The sequence below is a fragment of the Saccostrea echinata genome, unplaced genomic scaffold (assembly GCF_033153115.1).
Source record: "Saccostrea echinata isolate AGI-Se365-2 ecotype Australia unplaced genomic scaffold, CSIRO_AGI_Sech_v1 ptg000033l, whole genome shotgun sequence".
Lineage (NCBI taxonomy): Eukaryota > Metazoa > Mollusca > Bivalvia > Ostreida > Ostreidae > Saccostrea > Saccostrea echinata.
In genome coordinates this window covers 11,747,618-11,762,655 of record NW_026889782.1, presented here as the reverse complement: position 1 = coordinate 11,762,655, position 15,038 = coordinate 11,747,618, and the positions used below count along the sequence as shown (strand labels likewise).

At 32.7% G+C, this 15,038-nt stretch overlaps 2 protein-coding genes across 2 annotated transcripts in view; both read right to left on the bottom strand.

Moving 5' to 3' along the window:
- The window catches only part of LOC133198983 (MYCBP-associated protein-like), a 56,584-nt gene extending 52,872 nt beyond the window's left edge, over positions 1–3,712 (bottom strand). Inside the window, exon 1 of the mRNA XM_061334880.1 lies at positions 3,502–3,712. Within this exon, the coding sequence (XP_061190864.1) occupies positions 3,502–3,556 (55 nt within the window). The 5' untranslated portion in view covers positions 3,557–3,712. The remainder of the gene's footprint in view (positions 1–3,501) is intronic.
- A 4,439-nt stretch (positions 3,713–8,151) lies between these two features.
- Positions 8,152–14,033, bottom strand: LOC133198658 (uncharacterized). The gene is made up of 13 exons (XM_061334696.1): positions 13,847–14,033; positions 12,698–12,814; positions 12,522–12,573; positions 12,385–12,420; positions 11,984–12,144; positions 11,685–11,838; positions 10,962–11,048; positions 10,676–10,871; positions 10,511–10,587; positions 10,002–10,145; positions 9,665–9,822; positions 9,360–9,547; positions 8,152–8,230 (listed from the first exon to the last, which is right to left on the bottom strand). The coding sequence occupies exons 1-13, from the start codon at positions 14,027–14,029 to the stop codon at positions 8,209–8,211; spliced, it is 1,575 nt and encodes a 524-aa protein (XP_061190680.1). The 5' UTR covers positions 14,030–14,033; the 3' UTR covers positions 8,152–8,208.
- Positions 14,034–15,038: the final 1,005 nt, after the last annotated feature.

Sequence of the window (15,038 nt, the reverse complement as noted above, 5' to 3'; positions counted from 1 at the left end):
TGCATAAAAATTTAAGCATATACATTAAATGTCACATGATTCTTAATCACAAATATTGATCTCTGCATTCTTACAAAGCATCCAGTTGCATGAAGTCAAGCATTTCATGGCTGGCGATATTTATTTGTCAATCATCAAATATTGGATCTGTGAAATGCCTTGCCAACCGATTTAAAGAACCGCCCATCCACTTCAGAACATTGCTCAGTACACAATGTCCCTTTATATATATATCTATAGAATTCAGTGTCAAACAGCACTTAAACCCATGACTGTGTCTTGGAGTTGACATACGAAAGAGGGTAAATATTTTGTTTTTCAAATCTTTTTAAAAATTTTTATTTAAATACGACTACATGTTCAATGAAAGTAACATGCTTGGTCTTAATGTATTTTTCATGCTTTTATTAATAAATGCTCTCTCTCTCTCCATTTTATTATTGTATTCTGAAGAGTTGTTATTAACTTATTTTTACTTAACTGATTTATAATCATTTTACCACAGGACTGGATATTTTCATGCAAATAAATTTTTTTTTTTTAAATTATTCATAAATAGATTCTTGAATTCTTTATATAAGACTATACTAAAAAAATATACAACAATGTTTATAAATCCATCCCAGTCTAAGAAAACAACCAAAACTAATTTTCTCATAAGGCAAAAGATAGTGAAAATGTTTTTAAAATTTGTTTTATATATTTTCAAAGGGCTATACTATTTCTGAATCACCATAAAAAAAAAGGGGGGGGGCTTTGAACAACAGTATTCAATGTTTATGTGTATGTTTTCTACTAGGGGTATTTGTTTCATTGTTTATTCTCACAACCATCAAATAATATATAGTACTGAATTGGTTTGAATGAATATTCTTTAAAAAAAAATCTCAAACATATATTTTAAAGATGAGTTAAATGTAAATTAAAAAAAAAATCACAGTAATATTTTCTGCTGCTTATATTTTGATTTTTTTTTGCTTTTATATTTGACTGTTGTTTTTTTCCCCTATTAATATTATTTACTATTATATATAAGTATATTGCTTAGAAAAGTGCTTCAAATCAGAGAAGTAAAAAATAAGCAGACCTAAAAATAATTTACAATGCATGCTTTGTCCAAGATTGAGAAGATAACCAGAGTTATCCTTCCTGGTTCTTTCAGGATTCAGTTTGTGTTTTTTCTTAGATTTTGTTGAAGTAAGACAATGCACAATTTTCTTTTATTAATACAGAAATTACATTCAATATACTTTATTTAATTATTTTATGTATGAGTGGTTTATATCTAAGCATTTCAGATTCTTTTTCAACAACTTTTTATATTAAGCACTTATATACATGTACCGTCCATTAATTAATCTGAAGAAAATGACTATGATCATAATTATTTTTGTTAAGGTTTTATTATTTTTCTCTAACTTCCACCTTAAAAATGTAACAAAGCACAGCTAATTCATACAACACTTTTAAAATTATTTTCTCTTTATTTTTATATCCATATAGCAAGCAAAGCTCTAAAAATATTTACTGCATGGATACAATGCTGGAATTCTTCATCCCCATCAAATATTAAAACAACATTTCTATTAATTAAACAACTGAACAGTCAGGCATAAATCCCAGATAATTAAGCATTGAATCATTACTTTTTGAAAGATATAGTCTCATAACCGCAACAGTGTGCACAAACAAATTGAGTAACGCGCGTTAGCACATTATGAAAATTTGTTTGCACACACCGTTGCAGTTATGAGACTATATCTTTCAAAAAATAATGATTCAATACTTATATTTACATTTCTACCTCCAAAGTTGCCTTGATGCAAATGTGATTTATATTTCAAAATCCCTGTATTATCCTTTGGGTAAGTTAACAATTAATGGAAGAGTCATTGCAACAGCTTCACAATCTGTTCAAGGTGAGAGTGAAATTTGTTATTTGCTTATGATGTTGTACTTCCACGGTGTTCAACATTTGTGACGTCAATATAAAACGCATGTACTTTAACCTTTTGCCCCCCCCCCCCCCCCCCCCCGTCCATGTTATGGTCTTTTTATTGCCCTAAATACATGTGGAATGTAAATATACAGTGTATGTTATTAAATTGTAGGAAAATAACAGAATGTCCAATAAAACTACAGTTGCAGTACATACATGTATATTGATATGGTGGCAACAGGAACTTTTTCTATGGAGGTCCTGGTGCCAGCAGCCATCAATTTAAATGAACATGTACAGGGTTAACTATTTGTTTTTTAATACTCAAGTCAGGGGCTTGAAGGGTGAATTTTAGACAATTTCGAGGAAGAAATATCCAAGTATGATATTGTAGCATCATTTTAAAAATTAGGATTTGTTTAGAATGAATAGAATTTAAACAATACATGTATTTAACTTCCACTTTTATATTTTCTCCACATATATACCACAATATCAAGGCATTGATATATCACCTACATCCTGTCCACATGTGGGTGTGAAAATCATGGACTCTCTGTCTCTCCAGTCTTTCAACTTATTACATCAGGCCTTTCAAAATCTACAGGTACCTGGTGCTTATACCTGGCTGAAATCATGATTGTACCAGCCAAAATATTCAACTGAGAAAAATTCAATAACTATATACTTGATTAAAATCACATCCACAAGGTACCTCCAACTTTTGTAAAAGTAACACCTTTTTCTAATCTTTTTGAAAACTCTGTTACTCATATTTACTGCACTGACAAGGCCATCATCAAAAGACCTAGATCTTACTTGAAGTTACCTGAGCCCTAAAACGAAATGGAACTCCTGTTTCCACTCCAACTCCAAGTTCTCCAACATGCGTACTAACACAACAAAAGGAAGCTTCAAAAATTGAGAAAATGCAGGTCATATTACAACAGAATAAGAAAAAATTGTATTTTGGGGAACATTCGAACTGGTATGTACAAAACTACTTTCATGAAATAATCAACAGGCAATTATAGTTCTTGAGATTTTTTGACCTATATTTCAGTTTTTTGAATTATTCACTACAGAAATACCAAGTTCCTCAGATCTTCTGCGATTCCAAGTTCCAAACCAAATTTACCTGGTCCTGGAATTGGGCACATAGACTATGGAAAACCTGATTATTTTACATTATAAATGACCTAAGGAATCATTTTTAAAATCTGTTCTACTGTTGCAGTGGATAGAGTCTCCCCTTTCCACTCACAATGTTTACAATACTAATCTAAAAAATACTTCAAACAAACCTGAAAAGTGTAAGAAATATTTCGTGCAATGCATGCTTCATTATCTCCAGATCAAAAGTATAAATGTGACCAGTTTGATTCTTGTTATATTGATATAAACAGATCTGATGCATAAAACACAAATATGATATTATCTTCATGAAATTCAAACAGACATTTGAGCAGTAAGAGAAAGATTCATTTTAGCTGCGATATGTTTTTCAAGTGCAATGTTTACAATATTAAGTGAAGTGAAATTAAAGCAGTGTTGACACTAACCGCCTGATTTCGGGCGATCTCTTTTGGATTTCGATACAGCTGGATTTTTGCTCATGACTGATGTTTACTTGTTTTACCAGATATTATCTTCTTAAGTGTTGTGTATTCTGTGTAACTTGGTCGGTGCCCGATCAATGTCTGTCCGCCATATTGTTTCTTGGCAACAACTAATCTTTCATTTTTTTGTAGATCGAGCCCGATGTGAAATACTACAACGTTCAAAGTCTTACCCGACCCCCCTGAGCTACCAGATTTGTGAGAATGAGACCCACATGAGCTGGAACCCCGCGACCTTTGACCTCCAGAGTCTTCCATTTTAAACTCCTCAGATACAGCTGATAATGTATTTTTAGACACAAGTTTAATAAATAAAAGATATGCATTTTGATAATTATTTTGGATTTACTATTCAACTTGTTCAAAATATGTGATTTTTGCCCAATAATTAAATAAATTTTGTAGGAACTATTTCATAAAATCAATTTTACAGACATCGAATTGTCTATTGCATACACCAATACGGACCAAGGACTTTGAGAAGAATTCTTGAAAAGGGGTGTGTGAAGGTGGGTGGAGAGGGGAAAAAAGTTAATTTTATGCTCATGAGTAATCAATTATTCATCTCTAATTTGCTGATTTTTAAAGCATGTAAGAAATTTTATCTGCAGAATAAATAAATATCTAATAAATAAAAGGTAAAAATAAATTAGATTAAAAAAAAAATACGCACTACTAAGAACAGCCCCCATCTTGACTCGGGCAATGGCGGACATCCCTCGGTTACTTTTCCCCGACATTTTTATCTGTAACGTAAAAATGAATTGAAGTTAGACAGTTCTTAATTCTCATACTTTTTGGCATCGTCGCAAACCACGGCCAAATGAACGATCCTCTCCTATTCTGGAGAAAGAGAGCTATGTCGGACTCCGGACCGAGGCTTGAGACGATGACTTTTGGGGGCTTTCATTTAAATGATATGAAAAAAAAATAATAAAAATAAATTAAAAAACATTGGAGGAATGCAAAACCATTTACTTGATTACCTCGGATACAAATACATTATGGGTTCTTAACTTCTACTGACAGAACCATTATCAATCTAACAAATATATCCCTATTAATATGCATGAAAAATTAAATTAAAATTAAAAATGACTTACTTACTAAGTTTAGATCTGATTCATTTTTTTTCTTTATAAGAAAAAAGTAATTAAAAAGTATTTGCATGAAAAATTTTGTGTGGTAGCAAAGCCATCATGAATAAAAACAAAACTTTCAAAAATGAACATAAAAAAGTTTTAAAGGAAATTATTTTAAAGTGCATAATAAATTTAAGATGGTTTTTCAAGTACTTTTATTTTGTTTATGGCTTAATAATGTTATAGATAAAGAACAAATACAGGTTATTTTTAGAAATTGAAGAAAAGGTCAATATATGTCTCCTGGTCATAAATTCACAGACTACTAGTATTTGAAAGAGAAAGCTAAAGGCACATACATGTATATAATTTTGCTTATATCCTAACGAAAAAGAAATACCTAAATGGATAGTTATGAGAATCATAAAACAGTGAAAAATATACATGTAATACATAATAACCCTGAATAAAAAACCATCGAGTACTTGCCTCTTTAACGTAGATGGGCCGTTCATAAAACCTAATTCCTTATGGAATTTAACATTATTGGTCATTAAAGACCAGATGCTTGGATTAAACAGTGAAGTATTTGTTTTACACCAGGCAGTTTATTGACAATCAAATCGATGGCACCACTTTTCTTTCGACATGTAAAACACCCTAAGTGCATTTACTGGGGTTTTAAATACAGCTCCTTGAATTAATGATTATTTTTGTGGCGGATCCAAGGTTTTTGTCCTTCAAACGGTTCAGTCACGCAATAGCAAGATTGTGTTTTGTAAATAATTTATACTGCTGAATTTTTTTGTGCGACGTTTTTGGCTTTTGACATCAGGGAACTAAGTTGTAATTACAGGATTTATCAAAAGAAGTGGCGTTTCTAATTATACAGGGTTTATCAAAAGAAGAGGCAGATCCAATTGAACAGTATTGAATATTTATATTGATTGACAGACGAGGTTTGTTGACCTTTCTAAGGTTTGAATTGGGAAGCAGAATCGAAATCAAACAAACGTTTGCTTGTATCTACAGTTTATGGCTGTTGACATTTTGCTGCTAAGCTTGTAAGTCAACAATATTTGATTATGAGAAATGACAATCGTGTCGAGACATCTCTCTTCTTGAATAAAAGGTGTAAGTATAGGTTGCACAATGTTAATTAAAAGTAATTCATTTCATATATATAGTTTCTTGCAGAGAGAGAGAGAGAGAGAGAGAGAGAGAGAGAGAGAGAGAGAGAGAGAGAGATTGTAAATATGCATACCGTAATATGAAACAAATAATACAAGAAATTAAAGTCATCAAACTTTTAAAAAAAATCATTGAAATAGATGGATCTTTGTTCGTCTAAATAAGATGAATAAGTTAAGCGACATATAGTTTAATATTTTTTCAGAACATTTCAGTAATGTTTGATAAAAGTGATTAAAAATTAAAGATTTATAAGGGAAGTGGCGTAAAGTGAGAGTTTTCAACATCTTATAAAATTTACACTTTCTTACCATTTTATGAAATATCAAAATCTGAAGAAAGAGAATATTAATTTTACGCGCTTCACTTTTCAATGTAGTACTAATAGATATTAAAATATTGAGGGGAAAAATAAGCTCTTAATCTTTCACTACAATTAAGGCCCGTAAATGTTTCATGTACTAGATAGAAGAGTTATCTTTCTTACACTGTGATGTAAATTAGCTGGCGTTAACGTTCATTTATTATAAAAAATATCAGCCGAAGTGTACCACTTGCTATATAAACAAGAGACAACGTGTGCCACACTGCTCACCCGAGTCACCATTTTCTTCCTGCCCATAGAAAATTGAAAACCTTTAAATTATGGTGGTCACAAACTTCAACAACTTTAGGGATTGTTGATGCTAATTACTAGTAATTGATGAAAAAAATCCTTCCAATTTGTTCCCACTGGCGGATTTAGGTAGGAGAGGCGGGGGTGGGGGGGGGGGGTGGAGTGGGGGTGGGGTTGCAGTCTCCCCATTTTGTGACCAAAATTATACTTGTACATATCAAGATTAAGAAATCGGTGGTTGCAATTTTAATAGCTCCCCATACCCTTGTCCCCTTCCCCTCTCTTCCCAAGAATCCTGAGTACATATATCCGCGCGCCACTGCAAGGTTCCTGTGGTTTATACATTTCTACTTGATCCCCTTTGTGGCCCTGTCCTTGGCCAATTGGTAAAAAAAAATTCTTCACATATTCTATACAAAGAAACTTTTAGCTTCATTGCTACTCTAATAAGAGAGATAATTTTCACTGGGATAAATGACTATTATTTCCTTACAAAATTTCAATTTAACAGGCCATTTCTGTCAAATTTTCCTCTGCTATAGGTATGCTGAATTTTTGTGCTTTTTAAAATTTCTTTTCGAAAATCATTCAGCATTCAGAATAGATTTTATATGAGTAAGCAGATTGAGGGTTGACGTTGACTTATCATAGTTAAGCTGTTGTCGTATTACCAAAAAAAAAAAAAAGTTTTAACACTTTTTCCTTTATATTCATGCACACCAATCATATAAAACTCTGGCCCCCTATTGTGGTTTCATCCTAGACACAGGTGCCGTACTTTAACATACTCTCCATGCTGTGTTTGCACATCATTCTACTGCTGTTTTTGAGAAGATTTTTCGTTTACTCTCGTTCCCATATAAAACTTTGACCACTTAATTATTTTGTCTCCAGCCTAGCCCCATTGAACAATAGTTCAATCTTCACTATATATGAACATACTTCTATGACTTTTTCTGGCTCTAGATCTGTTATTCTTCTTAGATTTTTTCAAAGGTTTCCCATATTTATTACTTTGCAAAACTTCGATATTTTATTGTTGCCCCCAAAACTAAAGATATTTGAATTATTATAAGAACAGAAATTGAAACAAAACTACAAATCGGTGTGACTATCGGTGTGCTTCTGCTTTTTTGAAAAGACAATTCTTAAAGAATTTTCTTACAAGTTCCATGTAAAATTTATTTATAATTTTATCTCCCCTTATCCCATGTCAAGAAGCACACAGCGGATGTGACCGGTCGGCAGAGGATGCTCACTCCTCCATGGCACCTGATCCCACCTCTAAATTTTGAGGTCCGTGTTTGCTCTGCTCTAAATTCGTATCGTTTCATTGGACGTTCGAGATTGAATACTGTTCGTTATCTTCATATTTCATAAAACTGACTACGGTTTGAACAAAACCAATCATACAATACAAGGAGATGCCTGTATATTGAGATTTCTATTCTTGAGATTAATATTTTGTTTGTTTACTTCATATATTTCTATTCATAATTTTGACCCACATTTATGCCCCCCCCCCCCCCACCCCTTCAGACTCTGTTCAACGACAGCACATTGGTGATGGGATATGTAATTCATTATTACCTCTTTCATTAATTAAAACTCTCAATGTTGTACACATTGACGACTGAACATTAAAAAATAGTGCGAGTTTTATTATTTTTATTAAAAAAAATGCAACATCAAAATCAGAAGGTACTTTTTTTAGGTACATATATTTAAATAAAATACAAATCTTCAAATGTCATAGTCACATCACTGTGGGGTTTTGTTGAATCTGAAAAAAAAACAACAAAGGAACGCATGAATTTTCTTAAAATGCAATAGTCAATGTCAGCATCATATAGGACTTTAAATTTGCATATCAAAATAATATAGCATCTGAAAAATATATGTTAGACTAGTATAATATATATATACACTTGAAGACAACATCATGGAATAGCTATTCCAAAGCAAGAGACCAATTTGTGACAGTGCTCTGCTTAGTAACCCTGACTCTACTGTTCTTCAGAATAAGATTTTTAAATGATTGTTTTTTTTTTTCATTTTCATTACCATGAAAAATTTTGACCACCCATTGTGACCCACCTTTGCTCCATGGAGTCATGAATTATACAACCGAATTGAATCCATATAGAATGGGGTGCTTCAATATATATAAATATGTCTATCATGACCTTTTGATTTGAATTTTTTCACAACATGAATACTGTATACAAGGTTTTCGGCCTTAAACGATTTCGCCCCGTTGTTTTTCCACTCATATACAATTGTGCTACTGAGATAACTTTGTTTTCTTTGAATTTGCCTTGTTTTAAATTTGCACACTTGCGACGAGGGCGACAATAAAACGGTGGCCAAAATTTCCTGTATGTTACATATCTCCTATTTAAGAAAACAAAATTTTTATCATTTTCCCTTACTTCTTCCCATGTAAGACTTTCCTTTTCACAGGTGCACATAACTCCAAAAAAGCCCTTTCTGATATTTTTTCATCTGATGTTTTCAGGAGAAAAAATGGAGATGGTGCTCCCTACCTGTGAGGACCATGATTTGACGAAATTTGAATTTACTGTCATTAATAAAGCTTTCACTTTAGTGAAATTTCTCTTTTCTCTTTTCTGGTCCAATGGTTTAGAGAAGAGAAGTTTCAAAAGATTCCAGCACAATTTAAGTTTTTCATAATTATCCTCTTTGAAAGGGCGAGGTCCTTTATTTGAACAAATTGGAAATCCCATCTCCACAAAGAGATTTGATTGTAATTAAGTTTGATTGAAATCAGCCCAGTGGTTCTGGAGTAGTCAAAAATTCTAAAAACTTGAAACTTTTTAAAGCACAATAAAATCCAAACCTTTAAATTGATACTGGTATGTTAGAAATTATCATGTTGATATTAAACATACGTAGTACAAGGTCCATCTAGAACAATGATGTCATCTATAGCAATATCACCATGGTAACTAGTGCCCTCTGTGACCTCTAGCAGAACCTGGTGACGTTTCAATGACGTAGGAATTTCGACAATGGCTCTTTGCCAGCTATTCCCTTGATCTCCAGATTTTGTCCAAATCGTGGTGTTAGAACTTCCTTGCTGTGAAATGAAATTACAAATATTAGAATAAAATCAAAAATGCATTCATTCTACAAATTAAAATTTATACAAAATTAACCATTGTTTAGATCACCATGTTCTCAATATGCGTCTCACCAGAATGACACTCAATGACGCTGTATCTCTGCCAAACATGTGGTACCAGAACGTCAAACACTGTGGCTGGGTATTGAAAAAATCCGAGGATACCAGAACGGCCTTGTCTCCTTTTTGTTGGTCAGATGACTCCATGAACAGGTAGTGTCCACCAGGGGCTGGTAATTACATGGAATTTTCTAGCTTTAGGTACATGTTTAAGCACAAGATTTACAAATATTTTTTAAACCCTATTTTGAGAAAGCACCATTTTGTCATTTTCATCATTCGTACTTGTGTTCCAATTGCTTAGATAGATCTAGATAACATGGAATAATATCATTACGTCAAGACTTACTTCCACCTATCGTGTGGTCAGAAGTGGGACCCGTCACTGCTGTTATGGTGGATCCTTGATGACGTAACAAATCAAAGTTATCTCCCTTGCTCTGTGTCCAGGTACAGAGGTCTTTCTCAAAATCACAGTCATGACGGTCGACGCCTGTAAAAAATTTCAAGTAATGTAGAAGAGAAGGGCCCCAGCTAACAGAAAAGAAATTATAAGCATTCTTTTTATTATGGCGATTTGTCATAGAAGATGAATATTAAAATGGGAAAAGGGCAAAAATGCCATACGAGGAAAATTGAGACTAATCACTTTTGAAGGTGAATTTAAAAAAAAAGGACTCAATAATTTTAAAGTTATGTTTGCATAGGGTCACTCCACCTTAATATTTACAATGCTGAAAAAAACTTCAGCAACAAACAGAAAGTAAAACAAAACAAAAACCGTAAATAAACCCTTTCATTTCGTATTTACTAGTATTACATGTAGATACCGGTATTCAAAGAATTCATCTTCCTCACCTGTTGGTGTCTTAATTTCGAAGTTTCTCTGTACTGTTACAATTCTGCCATTGGAATCTAATACCTGCGCATTGCACCTAAATGTCAATATACAAATTTTTATTGATGATTGGGAAAACTGTAATAACGTGAAAAAGCACACTTCGAGTTCCAAAGAATTCTAACTTGTATATCCCAACGTCCCCTGGATACACTTCCGGTATCATGAGATCGTTTCCATTTTTGACCATTCTCACCGGAACTTGTGACGACCCTTCCTTCGACCATGTAACATTAACCAAAGTTCCATTGCCTATTGGACATGCCATCATGACTCTGTCTAGAATTCTGCTCTGAATAAGGTGGTTCCTTTGTTTTGGAGCTGTAAAACGCCAACATGTATTCTTTCTTTGAAGTCAATAAAGGGCGTATCGGGCCTTATACATATACAGATATATAAGCAGATACAGACCTTTACATAGACACTTTGGATCAAGATCTTTCCCTGGAGTTCCTTTAAGGCCATTGTCACCTTTATCACCCGGAAGTCCTTGGAATCCTACATAGTAAGTAAAATTATGCTAAGTATACACATAACACATTATTATCATACGATCATATAATTATATATCTTTAACTAGAAAAAAAAAAACTTTTCAGTTAATTCGCTTTGATATGGAAGCCGATATGTGCCAGGCAGAAATAATATTTTATCTGGCGGCCACCAGAAATTAATTGGCGGCACCAGAAACTTATCTGGTGGCTGCAATATATTTTCAGGCGGCCTCCAAATAAATAGATCTGGCGACTGCCACATAAATAACTGGCGGCCGCCATCAACTAATCTGGTTACCGCCACATTACTATATGGCGACCGCCACATAATTTCTGGAGGCAGCAAGATCATTATCGGACGGTCGCCATATGATTATATGGCGCTCGTCAGATATGATATGGTGGCCAGCAGATAAGTTTCATTTATTTATGTGGTGGCCACCAGATCTATTTATTTGGCGGCCGCCAGATAAGTTTCTGGCGGCCACCATTTATTTATGTGGCGGCCGCCAGATAAATTTTTTTTCTACCTGGCACTTACCGGCTTCCGTACTTCGAAGATGTAATTCAGCTAGCATAATGAATCCAAAAGATTAGCTGAATATATCATTTGATAAGTAAAAACAAGTCTACAGGGAACCTTTAGGTCCAATATCGCCCTTCTCTCCTGATCTTCCTGGGTCACCCTGATCACCCGGAGGTCCAGATGGTCCCACATCACCCTTTTCACCAGAAACACCTGGATCTCCAATGGAGCCCTTATCTCCTATATCACCTTTGTTTCCTTTTGGTCCCTTAAATAAAAATAAAAGATGAAACAAAACGTCATTACATAAAATACATCAATTTAATATATTTAAATTTTAAAAAAAATCAAAGCTTAAACTTTCATGTTTTTCAGTTTTTCATTTTTTCCAAAAAACATTTAGGTTTTTGTACCTTTAATCCACTATCACCCTTTTCGCCGAGTTCTCCAATACTTCCCCTTGGGCCTTTGACTCCTTTTTCGCCTTTCATTCCGGAATCTCCTTTCCGTCCAGACATACCTGGAGGGGCTCTTTGTGGTTGAAGTCCAGGATCCCCCTTCTCCCCCGGGGCACCTAATTTTCATTTTGATTTTCTTATCATAAAATAATGTCATATAAACAAAAATTACATTCTCTACACGTATAATATTAGATAAATAATGAAAAATGAATAAATAAGGAAGTAGTAAACAAATACGAGCGAATTGTTATCGTCATCTGAAATAATGAAATGAAGTGAAAAATTGTATTTTTCATTTAGCATACCGGATAAATAAAAATCGCACAGTTCTTGAACAATTTCTGTATTCTCACCTTTTAAACCAGAGACTCCAATTTCTCCATTTGCACCTGAAATTTATTTATTTTTTTCTTATGAGGAAGGTAAAATTATAGACGGGTACTTCTATAGCTTAATATTATACATATTGTAAATATAGATATACACATACCGTGCACACATAGCCTTGTGTTATTGATGCAATGTTGCTCCAGAACCATTTCCTATAAAAGAATATATTAGACAATGTAATAAACATACGCACATTAAGTTAAAAAAATATTTTCAATTTCTGGTTATATGTTTTAACAGTTTGTGCCTCTTTGAAATAAATAATTACCATAGTACCTGAGCCTTAAGGAGGTCTGCCATCATCATTTCTAGGGGAGACAACTGTCTCTTTTTGGGTTTGATGTGTACATCCTCTTTGGTAGGGTATAAACCATGGAGATCGTTGATTTGATCCTTTTCAAAAAATAAATCAAATAAATAGATGAAAACACAGTTCAGCTTAAAACAGCACGTAAATTTGGCATGCAAATAAATGAATGAATAAATAAGTAAATAAATTAAATAAATAAGTAAATAAATACCAGGTAATGAAATTAAATAAATAAATAAATACTAGTTAATGAAATTAAATAAATAAATACTTAATAATCAAATTAATTCAATAGATACAAAAATAAATAAATAAATAAGTACCGTAAGTCTGGAAATTTTTACGTAGATTTATTTTTGCGAATCTTGGTCAAAAAGCTGTTGATTAATTTTTACGTTTCAAAATTTTGCGAATTAACATTGGTGCTTAAATTAAAAAGCGCTTAAAATTTTCATAGCAGTTTACAAGTTACCCATGAACTACATACAGTAAATAACGCATGTACATACAATATTAAACGATGCCAACATTCAATAATCGAATTTTCAATTACGCATGTACTTACAATAAATGACATGTACATACAATACTAAACAATGTCAATGTTCAATAATCAGATAAAAATATTAGAATTAAAGAGCTAAAACATCTAAACTATTTAAAGTTTTCATAACATTTTAATAAATCACGCATGTACGTAAGATATATAAAACGATGTCAGCTTTAACTAACCTTAAGATAAAACATTTGTTCTTAGATAAAACAACTGGCCTCTTTCTTAGAGAAATAATTTAAAAGGGACATACTGCCTTTAATTCAAACCATCGGATGATGTTGAATGTAGTGAAGAGATTATCACGGTTAATTAGCATGTAGTATAAACAGGTTTTAAAATGACCACTGCTTACGAACACCTGTTCATCTTGTTAAACATACCATTTTTTTTGTTTTCATTTTTTTTGTTGTTGATTTATTTTTAAGAAATATATTTTTGCGAATGCAATGCTCGCGCAAATTTGCTAAAAATTTATCTACAGCAAAAATTTCCAGATTTATGGTATTAGTTAATCACATTAATTAATAGAAAAATAGATAAATAAATATTCTATACAGACCAGACTCCATTCTTCATTATGTGTTTCACAGTTTTCTATCAGTAGATCCAGGACCTCAGACTCTTGCTGATATTCCAGATTGAGAGACTGTGACCGGAAGTAGATGTAGAGATTCAGAGACGTAAACAGTAAAGTGTGAACAAGTAGGGACAGTCCCGCTATTGTCTGGACAGTTGTCGCCATTTTGTTTCACTGCTGATAAGGCACATTTATTCCAAAGTATTTATATATTTCTTATCATAAGTTAGTTTGTTCTACTAGTCTCTCAAAGGGTTGACAAAATTGTATCAGGAAGCAAGCCATGGTGAAATGCATGCTTTGCTTGATATACATGTATTTATTTATAAAATATAAGAATAGTTTTTAAATTTCTTAATCTGACCCGTAACATTCAGCAAATATTCCCTACTGGGACTTGGGATTTAGCAACATTTGTCATTTTTGTCTTTTGGCGAAAAATGATCAAGAGGAAAATTCAGCTAGAGGGAAATACAACTTCTTTCTTCTGTCAACATCGCAATAATTATGCAGTACTTAAGGTCATACGAAACAATGTAAATGTCCTGAGCATGTTAAGTTATCTACAGAAATGAGTTCATCTGAGCTACTTTAATGAGTTTGGATTTTTTATGGAAGGCTAATCAAAATTCCTCCATCATGAAAATGAACTTCTATCCCCCTTATGGCATGTCAAACGTTGCAATATTCGATCTTTTGCATTTGCATTGTATAATTTTCCATTGCATTGTATGATTTTTATTTGTATTGTATAATTTTCTATTTGTATTGTATAATTTTTCATTTGTATTGTATAATTTTTATTTGTATTCTATAATTTTCTATTTGTATTGTATAATTTTCATTTGTATTGTATAATTTTTATTTGTATTGTATAATTTTCCATTTGCATTGTATAATTTCTTATTTGTATTGTAAAATTTCTTATTTGTATGCGATAATTTTTCATTTGTATTGTATCCGCGGACTGTTTATTTGTTTCGTTACGAAGGATTTCATTGGTCAAGTTTCAGCCTGTATCGGGTTGAAGATGTTCCGGATGCTCAACGCAAACTGGGCTCATATGTATTTTAGGGATGTCAACGAATATTCGAACATTCGAATATTCATTCGATGAGATAATATTCGAATATGAATTTAAGATTCGAATATTCGGTATTTTTCAGATTTCACA

Coding starts and splice junctions, on each gene's coding strand:
- LOC133198658 (XM_061334696.1), bottom strand. CDS start 14,029: ATGGCGACAACTGTCCAGACAATAGCGGGACTGTCCCTACTTGTTCAC. Junction 12,421..12,521: donor CACAAGGCTATGTGTGCACG/GTATGTGTATAT, acceptor AATAAATTTCAG/GTGCAAATGGAGAAATTGGA. Junction 10,588..10,675: donor GGGGACGTTGGGATATACAA/GTTAGAATTCTT, acceptor ATTGACATTTAG/GTGCAATGCGCAGGTATTAG.